The sequence below is a fragment of the Panulirus ornatus genome, chromosome 63 (genome assembly GCF_036320965.1).
Source record: "Panulirus ornatus isolate Po-2019 chromosome 63, ASM3632096v1, whole genome shotgun sequence".
Classification (NCBI taxonomy): Eukaryota; Metazoa; Arthropoda; class Malacostraca; order Decapoda; family Palinuridae; genus Panulirus; species Panulirus ornatus.
The window spans coordinates 184,175-201,000 of NC_092286.1; the positions used below are offsets into that span (position 1 = coordinate 184,175).

The following is a 16,826-nucleotide window of genomic DNA, read 5'->3' on the forward strand; positions in this document are numbered from 1 at the left end:
AACCCAACATAACCAACCCAACCTAACCTATAACCTAAACAAACTAACCTAAAACCTAACCTAACCTAAACTAACTAACCTAAAACCTAACCTAACCAACCTAAGCCAAGGAAGGTCAAGATGAAGTCCCACTGGCGTCAGACTATTGTTTTAAGTATCCCAAGGGCCATCAAAATAATGGTCCGCTATAAGAATTATGGCTGGCGCCAGATTGAGTTAGTCGTGGCGTCAGTAACGCTCCAATTTGGAACCTTTATTCTAGATGGCGACGACATTTCTATTCAAGGATAAAGGGGCGTCAAAGCTCCACTTTCGGACTTTTGTTTTGGCTGGCGCCAAACGACTCTATAGAGTCTCATGGGGAAATAACAAAAAAAGTAAAGCACCACTTTGGGACTTATTCTAGCTGGTGCCAAACAATTCTATTTGGGTTTAGTAAACGTGAATAAAAGCAACTTTACTAGGATCAGCAGGGTTGAGGGACAAGCTGGGATGTAACTGTGAATGGAAAAAACGGAGCAAGCGAAGTGTTTTAGATATCTGGGAGTGGACTTAGCAGCGAATGGAACCATGGAAGCAGAAGTCATAGGGTAGGGGAGGGGGCGAAGGTTCTGGCAACAACGAAGAATGTGTTGAGAGAGAAGGTTATATTGAAGCAAAAATGGATATGTTTGAAGGACATCATATGGTTGTGCGTAAGAGAGTGGATGTTGGAAATGTAATGATGGAGGATAATATGTGGTGTGTGGTGGTTTGATAAGTAATGAAAAGGTATGATAGATGTGCGGTAATAAAAAAAAGTGTGGTTGAGAGAGCAGAAGAGGGTTTGTTGAAATTGTTTAGACATATGGAGAGAACGAGTCAAGAAAGGTTGACTAAGAGGATATACGTGTCTAAGGTGGAGGGAAGAATAAGGAGACCAAATTGGAGATGAAAGGCAGGAGTGAAAAAGATTTTGAGCGATCGAAACCTGAACATGGAGAAGGGTGAATGACGTGCACTGAAGAGTAATTTGGAACGATATGGTATACTGAGGTCGACGTGCTGTCAAAGGACTCAACCAGGGTACTTGAAACATCCGGTCTGTGGGGACTACATGTGGATAGGGAACTGTAGTTTTGATGCATTACATATGTGTGTGTGTGTGTGTGTGTGTGTGTGTGAGAGAGAGAGAGAGAGAGAGAGAGAGAGAGAGAGAGAGAGAGAGAGAGAGAGAGAGAGGAGTATGAACGGATGTGGCTTCTTCATCTATATTCTGGAGCTACCTGGCTGACGCACGGGGTGGAGATGCTATTTCCTGTGGGGGCACGATGGCGACAGGAATATGTGCATGTGTATATTTATGAGTGGATGGGTCTCTCTTGCATCTGTTTCCTGGTATCAGTAAACATTATAAAAGAAAGTATGACATTTTGGAAAAAGGTAAAAAGAGGAAATCAGTGCAGGGAGTAAATGGGGAAGATGACATAACAATTAAGATATAGTGGGTTGGGATGTATTAGAAGAGAAAACCATGGAAAATGGTTTGAAGATAGGTGGTGAAAGCCTTGAAACCTTACCATGAAATGTGCCTAACAACTGTAGTGGATGGACTTGCAATTCAATTTCTTAGGAGGCGACTGTGTTGTCGAGTGACAAGTAACAATCATCAATATATGTATGGATCATGGTGAGGTGCCTCAGGACTGGCAGAATGAATGTATAGTGCCATCATAGAAAAACAAGGGGGATAAAGGCGAGTCTTCAAACTACAAAGGTATAATCTTGCTGAGAGTACAATGTTAAGTTTTATGGAAGAATAGTGATTGAGGGGGTGAAGACATGTACATTGCATTAGACTGGGAAGGAACAGTGGCAGTTAAAATGTGGTAGAGGATGCATGGAATAGGTGTTTTATTGAATATGAGACACACACTTAAGAGGAACATGTATTCATACGAAGTATTTAATTGACCGGGAGAAAGCATGTCGAAGGGGTAATAGATACCTCTTGTGGAAGGTCTTAATGATATATGATGAGGAAGCGATGCTTTTAGCAATAAAAAATATTTATTAAGGGTGTAAGGCATGTGTACAAGTTGGAACAGAGGGCAAGTGGTTACAAGTGAAGGTTGGTCTGCAGTGTGATGTTCCCATGGCTGTTTAATTCATTTATGGACAGGGCGAAGGGAAGTCAATCCGAATCTTGAAGAGTGGGGCATGTATGCAGTATGATGAGGGGGCTTGGGAAGTGCACCAGATGCTATTTACTGATGATATAGCACTGGTAGCAGATCTGAGTTAAAAACTACAGGAGTTGGTGACTAAGTTTAGAAGAGTGTATGACAGGAGGAAGTTAAAAGTAAACACAAAAGCAAGGTTATCAGGTTTAGTGGGCATGAGGGACGGGCTAGCTAGGGTGCAATATGAAAGGAAAAAAACTGGTGGAACTAAAGTGTTTTAGATACCTGGGGGCGAACAATAGAACCATGGAAGCATAAGCAAGTCATAGAGCAGGAAAGAAGGCAAAGGTTTAGGGAGCAATGAAGAAAGTATGAAAGGAGGGGTCATTGTCTGGGAGGGTAAAAATGGGTATGTCTGGATGTATAGTAGTCTCAACAACGTTACATGGATGCAAAGCAAAGGCTATAGATAAGGATGTGTTGGATTTTTTTTTTTCTTTTTTTTGCCGCTGTCTCCCGCGTTTGCGAGGTAGCGCAAGGAAACAGACGAAAGAAATGGCCCAACCCACCCCCATACACATGTATATACATACACGTCCACACACGCAAATATACATACCTACACAGCTTTCCATGGTTTACCCCAGACGCTTCACATGCCCTGATTCAATCCACTGACAGCACGTCAACCCTGGTATACCACATTGATCCAATTCACTCTATTCCTTGCACGCCTTTCACCCTCCTGCATGTTCAGGCCCCGATCACACAAAATCTTTTTAACTCCATCTTTCCACCTCCAATTTGTTCTCCCACTTCTCCTCGTTCCCTCCACCTCCGACACATATATTCTCTTGGTCAATCTTTCCTCACTCATTCTCTCCATGTGCCTAAACCATTTCAAAACACCCTCCTCTGCTCTCTCAACCACGCTCTTTTTATTTCCACACATCTCTCATACCCTTACGTTACTTACTCGATCAAACCACCTCACACCACACATTGTCCTCAAACATCTCATTTCCAGCACATCCACCCTCCTGCCCACAACTCTATCCATAGCCCACACCTCGCAACCATACAACATTGTTGGAACCACTATTCCTTCAAACATACCCATTTTTGCTTTCCGAGATAATGTTCTCGACTTCCACACATTCTTCAAGGCTCCTAGGATTTTCGCCCCCTCCCCCACCCTATGATCCACTTCCGCTTCTTCCATGGTTCCATCCGCTGCCAGATCCACTCCCAGATATCTAAAACACTTTACTTCCTTCAGTTTTTATCCATTCAAACTTACCTCCCAATTGACTTGACCCTCAACCCTACTGTACCTAATAACCTTGCTCTTATTCACATTTACTCTTACTTTCTTCTTTCACACACTTTACCAAACTCAGTCACCACCTTCTGCAGTTTCTCACATGAATCAGCCACCAGCGCTGTATCATCAGTAATCAACAACTGACTCACTTCCCAAGCTCTCTCATCCCCAACAGACTTCATACTTGCCCCTCTTTCCAAAACTCTTGCATTTACCTCCCTAACAACCCCATCCATAAACAAATTAAACAACCATGGAGACATCACACACCTCTGCCGCAAACCTACATTCACTGAGAACCAATCACTTTCCTCTCTTCCTACACGTACACATGCCTTACATCCTCGATAAAAACTTTTCACTGCTTCTAACAACTAGCCTCCCACACCATATATTCTTAATACCTTCCACAGAGCATCTCTATCAACTCTATCATATGAAATATTTGAAGAAATTATGTGGTGTGAGGTGCTTTGATCAAGTAATAAAAAGGTGAAAGGTGTAATAAAACGTGTGCTGATATGGTCTCGAGCAATAGTGAGAACGAGTGAGGAGAGGTTAAAGAGGATATACATGTCAGAAGTGATGGGAAGAAGGGGAAGACCTAATTGGAAATGGAAGGATAGTGAAAAAGATTATCAGAGACTGAACATGCAAGATCATGAGAGGTATGCAAAGGATAAAGTGAATTGGAAAGATGTGGTACACAGGAGTTGACATGCTATAAATGGACTGAACCAAGATGTGTCAAGCAGCTGTGGTAAACCATGGGAAGGTCTGTAACGCCTGGTTGTAGATGGAGAGCTGTGCATTCAGTTCATTACACATGACAAAGAATGATGTGAACGAATATGGCCTTTCATCAACTATTCATGGCACTACCTAGATAATGCTGGAAACAGCCATCAAATATGAAAAATTAATATAAATATTTATGTGCATGCAAGTGTATATGAATGTGTTACTGGGCTCTGCCTGCTCAAAGTTGCACCAAGTGAAAAGTCACCTTTAGCAAGGGAGAACAGTCTCATCAAAATCTTTTCATTTAAAAGTTTACATTTTCCATACCATCAGAAGTAGCACAGGCTTGGGCTGCAGGATCCTTTAGAAAAGTTCTGAGTAACACAAGGACTCTTTTCACAGAAATTGGTTCAACAAGACAGGGAGTTAGTTTAGGAAACTCGAAGTAAGGTATGTAGAGCAAAGGCATCATCCATGTGCCATGGTATAGAAAAAGGTCATTCCCCAGAGCAAAGCCAAAATAGCCAAACGAAAGAAACTCAAACTGAGCTAGAACTAACATGATAATTTGTGATTTTGCTATACAAAAAACTTTCATCATGTGTATATTCCTGAAAATTAAAGGAAAAAAAAATCATTAACACAAGAAGAGAAGGTATCAATCACTCATATCCATTGCGATTATTATGTGCAATGTACTAAGACCACAACCAGGCCCTGCAGACCATTAATTGGCTTACCCTGCTGCTTCATATGCCCTGGTTCAGTCCATTGACAGTACAGCCCAATATACCAAATCGTTCTAATTCACTCTATCCCATGCAAGCTTTTCACCTTCTTGCATGTTCAGGCCGCGGTCACTAAAAATCTTAATTTAAGGTATTCCGGTAAATATCAGGTATATTTCAATGATGTCACTCCAAACTAAATTTTCATGTGTTCCACCAATTGGCAACATACATTCATAGTAATATATACCTATCCCCTGAGGATAGGGGAGAAAGAATACTTCCCACTCATTCCCCACGTGTCGTAAAAGGTGACTAAAGGGGACAGGAGTGGGATGCTACAAAACCCTCCCCTCCTTGTATTTTAACTTTCTAAAAGGGGAAACAGAAGGAGGAGTCATGCGAGGAGTGCTCATCCTCCTCGAAGGCTCAGATTGGGGTGTCTAAATGTGTGTGGATGTAGCCAAGATGAGAAAAAAGGAGAGACAGTATGTTTGAGGAAAGGAACCTAGATGTTTTGGCTCCAAGTGAAACAAAGCTCAAGGGCAAAGGAGAGGAGTGGTTTGGGAATGTCTTGGAAGTTAGGGGTTGGTGAGGGGACAAGAGCAAAGGAAGGAGTAGCCCTACACCTGAAACAGAAGTTGTGGGAGTACGTGATAAGAAATAGTGTAAGAATGTAAACTCTAGACTGATATGGGTAAAATTGAAAGTGGATGGAGAGAGATGGGTGATCATTGGTGTCTATGCACCTGGGCATGAGAAGAAAGATCATGAGAGGTAAGTGTTTTGGGAGCAGCTGAGTGAGTGTGTTAGCAGTTTTGATGCACGAGTCTGGGTTATAGTGATGAGTGATTTGAATGCAAAGGTGAGTAATGTGGCAGTTGAGAAAACAATTGGTGTAAATGGGGTGTTCAGTGTTGTAAATGGAAATGGTGAAGAGCTTGTAGATTTGTGTGCTGAAAAAGGACTGGTGGTTGGGAATACCTGACTTAAAAAGATATACACAAAAGTATACGTATGTAAGTAGGAGAGATGGCCAGAGCGCACTATTGGATTATGTGTTAACTGATAAGCCTGTGAAAGAGATACTTCTGGATGTTAATGTGCTGAGAGGTGCAACTAAGTGAAGATTTGTAGAGGTTTTCAGAAAAGACGAGAAAATGTTGGGGTGAAGAGAGTGGTGAGAGTGAGAGAGCTTGGGAAGGAGACTTGTGAGAAATACCAGGAGAGAGTGAGTGCAGAATGGAAAAAGGTAAGAGCAAGGGACGTAGGGGAGAGGGGGAGGAATGGAATGTATTTAAGGAAGCAGTGATGGCTTGCACAAAAGATGCTTGTGACATGAGAAGCATGGTAGGTGGGCAGATTAGAAAGGGTAGTGAGTGGTGGGATGAAGAAGTGAGATTATTAGTGAAAGAGGAGAAAGATATTTGGATAATTTTTGCAGGGAAATAGTGGAAATGACTGGGAGATGTATAATTTTTGCAGGGAAATAGTGCAAATGACTGGGAGATGTATAAAAGAAAGAGGCTGGAGGTCAAGAGAAAGGTGCAAGAGGTGAAAAAGAGGGCAAATGAGAGTTGGGGTGAGAGAGATCATTAAATTTTAGGGAGAAGAAAAAGATGTTTTGCGAGGAGGTAAATAAAGCGCGTAAGACGAGAACAAATGGGAGCATCGGTGAAGGGGGCTAATGGAGAGGTAATAACAAGTAGTGGTGATGCGAGAAGATGGAGTATTTTGAAGGTTTGTTGATTGTGTTAGATGACAGAGGGGGAGATATAGGCTGTTTTGGTAGTGGTGTGCGAATTGAGAGGGTTAGGGAGAATAATTTGGCAAACAGAGTAGTAGTAGTGAAAGCTTTGCAGAAAATGAAAGCCGGCAAGGTGGCGGGTTTGGATAGTTTTGTATAGTGGAATTTATCAAAAAAGAGGGAGACTGTTGTTGTTGAATAGGTTGGTGAGGATATTCAATGTATGTATGGTTCATGGTGAAGTGCCTGAGGATTGGCTGAATGCATGCATAGTGCCATTGTATAAAGGCAAAGAGGATAAAGGTGAGTGTTCAAATTACAGATGTATAAGTTTGAGTATTCCTGGGAAATCATATGGGAAGGTATTGATTGAGAGGGTGAAGGCATGTACAGAGCATCAGATTGGGGAAGAGCATTGTGGTTTCAGAGGTGAAAAAGGATGTGTGGATCAAGTATTTGCTTTGAAGAATGTATGTGAGAAATACTTAGAAAAACAAATGGATTTGCATGAAGCATTTATGGATCTGGAGAAGGCGTATGATGAGAGTTAATAAGAGATGCTTTGTGGAATGTATTAGGAGTATATGGTGTGGGAGGTAAATTGCTAGAAGCAGAGAAAAGTTTTTATCGAGGGTGTAAGGCATGTGTACAAGTAGGAAGAGAAGAAAGTGACTGGTACTCGGTGAATGTCGGTTTGCAGCAGGGGTGCATGATGTCTCCATGGTTGTTTAATTTGTTTACGGATGGGGTTGTTAGGGAGGTGAATGCAAGAGTTTTGGAAAGAGGGGCAAGTATGCAGTCTGTTGTGGATGAGAGAGCTTGGGAAGTGAGTCAGCTGTTGTTCACTGATTCGGGGGACAAACTGCAGAAGCTAATGACTGAGTTCGGTAAAGTGTGTGGAGGAAGAAAGCATAGAGTAAATGTGAACAAGAGCAAGGTTATTAGGTACAGTAGGGTAGAGGGACAAGTCAATTGGGAGGTAAGTTTGAATGGAGAAAAACTGGACGAAGTGAAGTGTTTTACATATCTGGGAGTGGATTAGGCAGCAGATGGAACCACGGAAGCAGAAGTGAGTCACAGGGTGGGGCAAAGGTTCTGGGAGCATTAAAGATGTGTGGAAGGCAAGAACGTTATTTCAGAGCAAAAACAGGTACGTTTGAAGGAATAGTGTTTCCAACAATGTTATATGGTTGCGAGGCCTGGGATATAGATAGGGTTGTGCGGAGGAGGGTGGATGTGTTGGAAATGAAATGTTTGAGGACAATATGTGGTGTGAGGTGGTTTGATCAAGTAAGTAATGAAAGAGTAAGAGAGATGTGTGGTAATAAAAAGAGAGTGATTGAGAGAGTAGAAGAGGGTGTATTGAAATGGTTTGGTCACATGGATAGAATGAGTGAGTTAAGACTGACAGAGGATATATGTGTCAGAGGCGAAGGGAACGAGAAGTGGGAGACCAAATTGGAGGCGAAAGGATGGAGTGAAAAAGATTTTGAGCAATAAGGGCCTGAACATGCAGGAGGGTGGAAGGCGTGCAAGGAATAAAGTGAATTGGAACGATGTGATATAACGGGGTTGACGTGCTGTCAATGGATTGAAGCAGGGCATGTGAAGCATCTGTGGGAAACCATGGAAAGTTCTGTGGGGCCTGGATATGGAACGGGAGATGTGGTTTCAGTGCATTATACATGACAGCTAGAGATTGCGTGTGAATGAATGTGGCCTTTGTTGTCTTTTCCTAGCACTACCTTGCACTCATGCAGGGAAAGGGTGTGTGGCAGGGTGGCGACAGGAATTAATAAAAGCAGCAAGTATGAATTATGTATATGTGTATATTATATTTTTTTTATTTTATCATACTTTGTCACTGTCTCCTGCGTTAGCGAGGAAGGGCAAGGAAACAGACGAAAGAATGGCCCAACCCACCCGCATACACATGTATATACATACACGTCCACACACGCACATATGCATGCCTATACATTTCAACGTATACATATACATACACACACAGACATAAACATATATACACATGTACATAATGCATGCTGTCTGCCCTTATTCATTCCCATCGCCACCCCGCCACACATGAAATGAAAACCCCCACCCCCTGCAGGTGTGTGAGGTAGCGCTAGGAAAAGACAACAAAGGCCACATTCGTTCACACTCAGTTTCTAGCTGTCATGTATAATGCACCAAAACCACAGCTCCCTTTCCACATCCAGGCCCCACAAAACTTTCCATGGTTTACCACAGATGCTTCACATGCCCTGCTTCAATCCATTGACAGCACGTCTAACCGGTAGACTCGCAAAACTTTTCCATATATTCATGTGTATACATGTATGTATACATATGTATACATATGTATATGTTGAAATGAATAGGTATGTATATGTGCATGTGGATGTGTATGTATATACATGTGTATGTGGGTGGGTTGGGCCATTCTTTCATCTGTTTCCTTGTGCTACCTCACTAATGCAGGAGAGTGACGAAGTATAATGAAAAAATAGATATTTTACTGAATACACAATAAGTATAGGCATTTCAGTATGTCACTATGAGAATAAAATGTGAAAGACTATCACTCATAGGGGTTAAATCAAAAAAGCTTAGGTGGTTTGACACTGGTCAGACATTCATGGTAATAGCAAAGCGAGTCTCACTTTTTCTTTCCTTTATATATTTAATGGATAAAATATCTACATTCTTTGGCTGGCAAGTTGTGTGCATCATTATCTGTAACATGAAAAATTACTAATCTAGTTCCCATCCCAATAGCCCTCAGTCCACTACACAAGATTCCAAAGCCTTCATTACAGTACCCTTCTCATTCAACATCTCATATAAATTATGCCATGAGTGTGGTACTGTATATGGATGGTAAACTGTTTCTGGTATAGTATAGACCTGTCCATCTATAAGGGTTAAAAGTGGGAAAATGTTTGGTCAGGAACATAACTCCCCTCATAATATGGGCTTCAGTGATTCAAGTTATAACACATTTGAGACTGGTGTCTGGGAATGTAACCCTGTCATATCACAAAAATATATGATGAACAACTCCAAATTAAAAAATTACAGTTTACAATTGCTTGTTAACAAGTATGGGAGTCACCACTAGTTGCCACACCCCAAGGTCACCTGAATGAAAAGCAGAATATCTTGATTTGCTAATCATCAAGTCTTAGATACTATCAAAATGCCATGAGTAGTCTTCTATCGCATGTGGTACCACAAGACTTTTTGATGTACTTTGTCAACTTATTACTTCTATTCATACAATGGTTTCACCTTCAATAAAACCGATTCCACCCTCCTCTGAATAACCCCAACACAGTACATGCATTACTGACAAAATTACCATTTTCCCTTTAACATTCCTTTTCATCTTATATACAAGACTTTTCTCATTCTTTGTTTCTGTTCATCTCCCATTTCAACATTTCAAATTTTCATTTTGCATTCTCATAAATTCTTTTTCCCACATTGCCTCTCTTAGTTTTACAAGGTTACGTACATCAACAAATGAAGAATGATCTCACTTGCACACATCCAATATCTAGCTGCCATGATAATTTATTGTAAAGCAAGTTGCAGCAATGTGGTAAACAAGGGATACTGTCTATGGCCTGAATCACGACATATGAGGTGGGCAAGGGAAACCAAAGAAAGGCTTTTAAGGCCTGGTTAGGGAGGCTGTGATTTCAATGCATCATATAAGACAGCTAAACAATGGACATGAGCATATAAGGCCATTTCTTCATCTGTTCCTGGTACCTCACTGTGTGCAGGAACTGGCAGGCATATATTGAAAAAAAAAAATCAAACATTTTGCAGTAACCATGAGATTTAATGAAACCTTGATTTAATGAAACCTTATACATTAAGGATTTAGTAACAAGACAATTTCTTTTCAGTTTATATTTTGCCGTTGATCTGCTGCTGTACACAACTAGCAGGATTGTACAAATTAACTATCTCTAGTTTATGTTCTAAAATGTGGCACTCGTCTAGTTTTGCAGCCTTAACCCTATATGTACAAAGTTCAAATAAAAAAAGATGTTCATCACTGTATAGAAGATCTACTTAATTCAAAATTTTCCCTGATGATGTTGTATATTACGACAACGCTGTATTGTAATACATCTAAACATTTAAATTTCCTGGCTCACTCAGTCTTAATGTAATAATAATGATTTGAGCATGATTCATGTGTGTTTGTAGGCACACAGTCACTTACTTCACAAAGAGCTGCAACAGAAATAGTTCCACAGGCCAATGTTGCCAAACATAGCAGTCATCATACCAAACCACGGGTCACTGGCACAGCAAAACACCACCATCCCTCATTCACTCCTACCTTATACAACTTTGATACATTGTACTTAAAAGTCCAGGTATCTGAGCTGTCACTGAATAGGTCTTTAATATTCATATTCTAAAGGTCAACATTCAAGATTACTGGAGACTGGAGGAGAAACAAAATCCAATTTGAAAAGCACCATTTTTTACATAAAAAGAAAAAATGCTCCAGCCTCCTTGTTAACTAATCTCTAGGTCATCTCGACAGAGTGATCTCTTTATCTGAGCTGTCTTGCAAAGTATACCACCTATGCCAAGCAGATCCGTCACTTGTCGAGGGTGCAGGTACTCATGCCTTAAAAGGAGTGTGCATACATGACTGACCTACTTCTATCCAAAACTGCACACACTTCAGGGGAGGCTGTTAAAAAGGGAAGGGAGTAAGGAGGGGCTTTTGTCATAATATAAACCAACATCAACCTCCCAACTCCCTACAAGTGCAAACAACTCTGCACACACTTCTACACTAAGAAAAATAATGATAAAGTTATGAACACCTGTAAAAGATTAGCCTCCTCCTTGCACCCTTAACAGATGAAATTATCTGTGCATAATATGCAGGAGGATGAGGTTGAGGAAGGAGTGATGCCCGCCTGAATACCCGCAGCACAATGATGACTGCCTTCTTTTTAAACCCAACCATTTATTGGATGCCTTTATCTTATCCTAACTTCATTTCTGCATGGCAGATGTTTGATGAAACAGAATCTCTGCTTTAAAGCTGCAAATATGCAACTCTGCCACCATTTGTCATCTTACAACCCATTATTCCATAACAGGCAGCTGCGCTATTTTACTTTTGTACCAGTCCTTTAACCTTTAAAGGCAGCCACATTGCATTCTAGCACGTCATCAGCCATTAAGCCATTTTAAACCATTAAAGGCAACCCCAGCCAAACCCAGCCATGTCAGGTATAAAACAGCCATTCATTCTACGGTATACAATGTTCTGTGTCACCTTAAACAAAAATATCATGTATCTGGGGGGGTGATGGCTAGGCTTGGCTGTGACAGCCTGACCACAGCTACTAATACAGGCGTGGGGAGGCATTTCCTCACAAACAACCATTGCAAGGGAGTCAGGTTTAAAAAATAATAATAATAGAAAAAAAGTGAACAGAAACAGTACACATCAGTTGCCAGTTGGCGACACACTCAATCATTTACACAAAATACCTACACTTAAACCTCCAGTATTTCTTTGTTAAAAAAGTCTTTGTTATGTACAAAATATAGGCTAAAACTTAAAACCTAAATGCTGTACAAAAGGCATCGGTAGACTAAGCTTATATTTCAGTATCAAATACAACGGCCTCAACAGAAGAAATGAGCACATTAACCAATTTTCTTAACAATTATTGTACCTAAAATTGTACAGTTTAAAAAACCACTGCGCCAAATACTCTTGCTTGTTTACAACCGGGTAAATTCACATCAAGCCCGTACAGTACAGGACCCAAGGAGCAGCACGACCTTCAGAAGAACAATTCAACGAGATCAATCAGCCTGCTCAGGAAAACCTAGCCTTATAGCAACCTTATACCTAATCAGATTTTCCATGACAGCATTGATGTGACTCGGAATATTGTTGCTCTGTTGCGACGAGGTATTAAAACACTTGACTTCATTATTACACCTTAATATTAGTCAGATAATAAAGAAAATTTACAATAGTAACAACAATAAAATTATGGACTATGTCTTTAACACTAGTGAGAATCACAATTTTTTACCTAGAAAAACTACCTTAAAAAATTAAATAGTGACATACATGTAAAATATGGTCAATATTGCTCGTCTACATAAAAGTGTCCATGACAAATCAGCGAGAGAACTTCTCGAAATATGTAAAATAATTAAAAAACAGGAAAAAGGCTGAGAAAAAGTGGTCCTGTACAGGGCAGTTCTTGATACGAGCTAATCTTTGGTCTCTGTGTTGTCTTACTTCTAACCTTAGACCAGGTGGAGAGAGGTTTATTGTGGTGGGCTTTTGAAGTGGTGGAGTTGTGGTGACGATGGTACATTGCTCAAAAGTCATTAGTAGGCAATAAATGGGATGGTCATTCTCTTTAATAATGTTTGTGTACTGTTTGTCGTCGCGAAGGAGGCATACTGTTTCTACTACGTACCTGCTTCATTACACCGTGCCCACACTGGAAGGGTGCCAATTTTCTAATTTAATTATGTAAAAGTAAACTTTAAGGATTATTAAACAAATACATAAATGAGAGTAACTTCAATCTACTCTTCCACTGAAGGCCATAATTCTTAGAATAAAACACCAAAGTAAATGAAATTAAGAAATTTATAATCTATTATATATATATAGTTTACAAAAGCTCGTTACTCTCCTGACAAGTAATTCTGAGCAAAAGATCAACTGTTCAGTAAGGCTGATTTCAAAGATATGACCACAATGCAGTTGCTCAGATCAAAATCTTGCCAAAGCCCCAGTGCCCCAGGTCATACCATCAATGATATAGCCTAACAGTGGTGAAATGAAAAATTTGAAGTCAGAAGCCTGGTTGTTTTATGGCCAGCTTCACCACTTGTACTGCTAATCCATAACACTTTGTGGCACATTATCCTTCCAATATATGGCACTCTTCCAACATGGGCTCAAGTCATCTACACAATGAACCCTCAGAATCCACGACTATAGCGGGATGTATGGGAATGGCTGAGCATTACTGGGCGAGGGCCGTCCATTGGTGTGTGGATCTCCACCCTCTTGCCCAATAACACCCTCACTACCATACCGAGCTGCCCCTGGAAAAACAAAAATGATACTGGTTACATACATACACCTATCCCCTTGAGTAAGTTCCAAGTGAGAAAAGGCATCATAAATAGAAGGATAGAAAGATAGCCAGCTATATATAAGTAAAAAAGTAAAAATATAAATTCTATTCTACCTATAGATAGCCAGCTATACATAAGTAAAAAAGTAAAAATATAAATTCTATTCTATCTATATCTGAAGTTCTGACGCCTGCTCCAATTGGAACTCCCACAAAGGGGTGGCACAAGGCAAGAGTCTACATACCTAAAAAACTCCAGTGACACTTCTTAGCCTTTAATGCCACTTAACATGCCACTGGCAGAGGCAGGTCTAGTGCAGTGTTTGCAGAGGCTCCTCCCTAATGTTCATAATGACTACTATCTAATGTTCCTACCTACTGCTTCTACCAAATTTTTCTACCTAATAGTCCTTGAAGGTTTGTTGAACGTGTTTGATGATAAGAGTGGCAGACATAGGGGGTTTTGGTCAAGGTGGTGTGCAAACTGAGAGGGTCAGGGAGAATGGTTTGGTGAACAGAGAAGAGGTAGTGAAAGCTTTGCATATGATGAAAGCCGGCAAGGTGGCAGGTTTGGATGGTACTGCAGTGGAATTTATTAAAAAAGTGGGTAACCGTGTTCTTGATTTGTTGGTGAGGATATTCAATGTATGTATGGTTCATGGTGAAGTGCTTGAGGACTGGCAGAATGCATATGCATATGCACAGTGCCACTGTATAAAGGCAAAGGGGATAAAGGTGAGTGTTCAAATTACAGAGGTATATGTTTGTTGAGTATTCCTGGGAAATTATATGGGAGGGTATTGATTGATAGGGTGAAGGCATGTACGGAACATCAGATTGGGGAAGATCAGTGTGGTTTCAGAAGTGGTAGAGGATGTGTGGATCAGGTGTTTGCTTTGAAGAATGTGAGAAATACATAGAAAAACAAATGGATTTCTGTCTAGCATTTATGGATCTGGAGAAGGCATATGATATGGTTGATAGAGATGCATTGTGGAAGGTATTAAGAGTATATGGTGTGGGAGGTAAGTTGCTAGAAGCAGTGAAGAGTTTTTATCGAGGATGTAAGGCATGTGTATGAGTAGGAAGAGGAAAGTGACTGGTTCCCAGAGAATGTTAGTTTGCGACAGGGGTGCGTGATAGCTCCATGGCGTTTAATTTGTTTATGGATAGGGTTGTTAGGGAGGTGAATGTAAGAGTTTTGGAGAGGCAAGTATGCCATCTGTTGTGGATGAGAGAGCTTGGGAAGTGAGTGAGTTGTTGTTCGCTGATGTTACAGCACTGGTGGCTGATTTGGGGGATAAAAAGCAAAAGCAGGTGACTGAGTTTGGTAAAGTGTGTGAAAGAAGAAAGCTGAGAGTAAATGTGAATAAGAGCAAGGTTATTAGGTTCAGTAGGGTTGAGGGACAAGTCAATTGGGAGGTAAGTTTGAATGGAGAAAAACTGGAGAAAGTGAAGTGTTTTAGATATCTGGGAGTGGATTTAGCAGCGATGGAACCATGGAAGTGGAAGCGAGTTACATGGTGGGGGAGGGGGGCGAAGGTTCTGGGAGCGTTGAAGAATGTATGGAAGGCCAGAATGTTATCTCAGAGAGCAAAATTGGGTATGTTTGAAGGAATAGTGGTTCTAACAATGTTACATGGCTGCAAGGCGTGGGCTACGGATAGGGTTGTGTGGTGGAGGGTGGATGTGTTGGAAATGAGATATTTGAGGACAATATGGGGTGTGAGGGGGGTTTGATCAAGTAAGTAATGAAAGGGGTGAGAGATGTGTGGTAATAAAAAGAGTGTGGTTGAGAGAGCAGAAGAGGGCGTATTGAAATGGTTTGGTCATATGGAGAGAATCCGTGAGGAAAGATTGACAAAGAGGATATATGTGTCAGAGGTGGAGGGAACGAGAAGTGGGAGACCAAACTGGAGGTGGAGGGATGGAATGAAAAAGATTTTGAGCAATCGGGGCCTGAGCATATAGGAGGGTGAAAGGCTTGCAAGGAATAGAGTGAACTGGAACGATGTGGTATACCTGGGTCGAAGTGCTGTCAAAGGACTGAATGTGGGTATGTGAAGCGTCTGAGGTAAACCATGGAAAGTTTTGTGGGGCCTGGATGTGGAAAGGGGGCTGTGGTTTCAGTGCATTACCCATGGCAGCTAGAGACTGAGTGTGAAACAATGTGGCCTTTGTTGTCTTTTCCTTGCATACCTTGCACGCACGCAGGGGGAGGGGATGCCATTTCATGTGTGGCGGGCTGGTGATGGGAATGGATGAGGGAAGCAGGTATGAATAAGTACATGTGTATATATGCATGTCTGGGTACGTATATGTATGTTAATGTTGAAATGTATAGGTATGTATATGTGCATGTGTGGGCGTTTATGTATATACATGTGTATGTGGGTGGGTTGGACCATTCTTTCGTCTGTTTCCTTGCGCTACCTCACTAACGCGGGAGACAGCAACAAAGCATAAGAAAAAAAATAATAATGGTCCTTCCTACCACTATTTCTACGGCTCCTACCATTTTGCCAAAAGGCTTGGTGAGCACATAGTGCTCATTGCAGGAATATCTAGTTACGAAGAATGAGATGCACGAGTTAAGTGTTGTCAAGTGTTACATATGACAGAATTTGTATGTTTGTGGACAGAATGCCAGTAGTTCACATGTTAGTGAGGCAGAAAGAAAAGACAGCTATCTGGGTCAGAAGAATGCAACTTGACAAACACTAAAGTGCTGGCTCATTAAGCAGATGTCTCTAACCCTCCTGATACCCAGGCAGGCAGTACTGATAATATACCTCCCTCATCATAAATTCTATAAAAAAAAATCAATTCAATTTCCACAGTATCAACCTACAAGCACTTAAAATTGCAAATCTGCCAAAAGGAGAGGCAAACATGAAGTGCTCATCACATGCTATTCTTCTATCTATGCTCTTCTCTGATAAAACACATAATTTGTCA

General features: G+C 41.0%; 2 protein-coding genes across 8 annotated transcripts in view; both read right to left on the bottom strand.

The window, feature by feature from the left end:
• The window catches only part of LOC139745908 (uncharacterized), a 254,640-nt gene that overhangs the window by 16,869 nt on the left and 220,945 nt on the right, over positions 1–16,826 (bottom strand). The window lies entirely within an intron of this gene.
• The window catches only part of LOC139745996 (heterogeneous nuclear ribonucleoprotein 27C-like), a 114,669-nt gene continuing 108,454 nt past the window's right edge, over positions 10,612–16,826 (bottom strand). For all 7 annotated transcript variants that reach the window (XM_071656765.1, XM_071656768.1, XM_071656763.1 and 4 more), the window contains one exon: positions 10,612–13,836. In XM_071656765.1, coding sequence (XP_071512866.1) covers positions 13,724–13,836 — 113 coding nt within the window. In that variant the 3' untranslated portion in view covers positions 10,612–13,723. The remainder of the gene's footprint in view (positions 13,837–16,826) is intronic.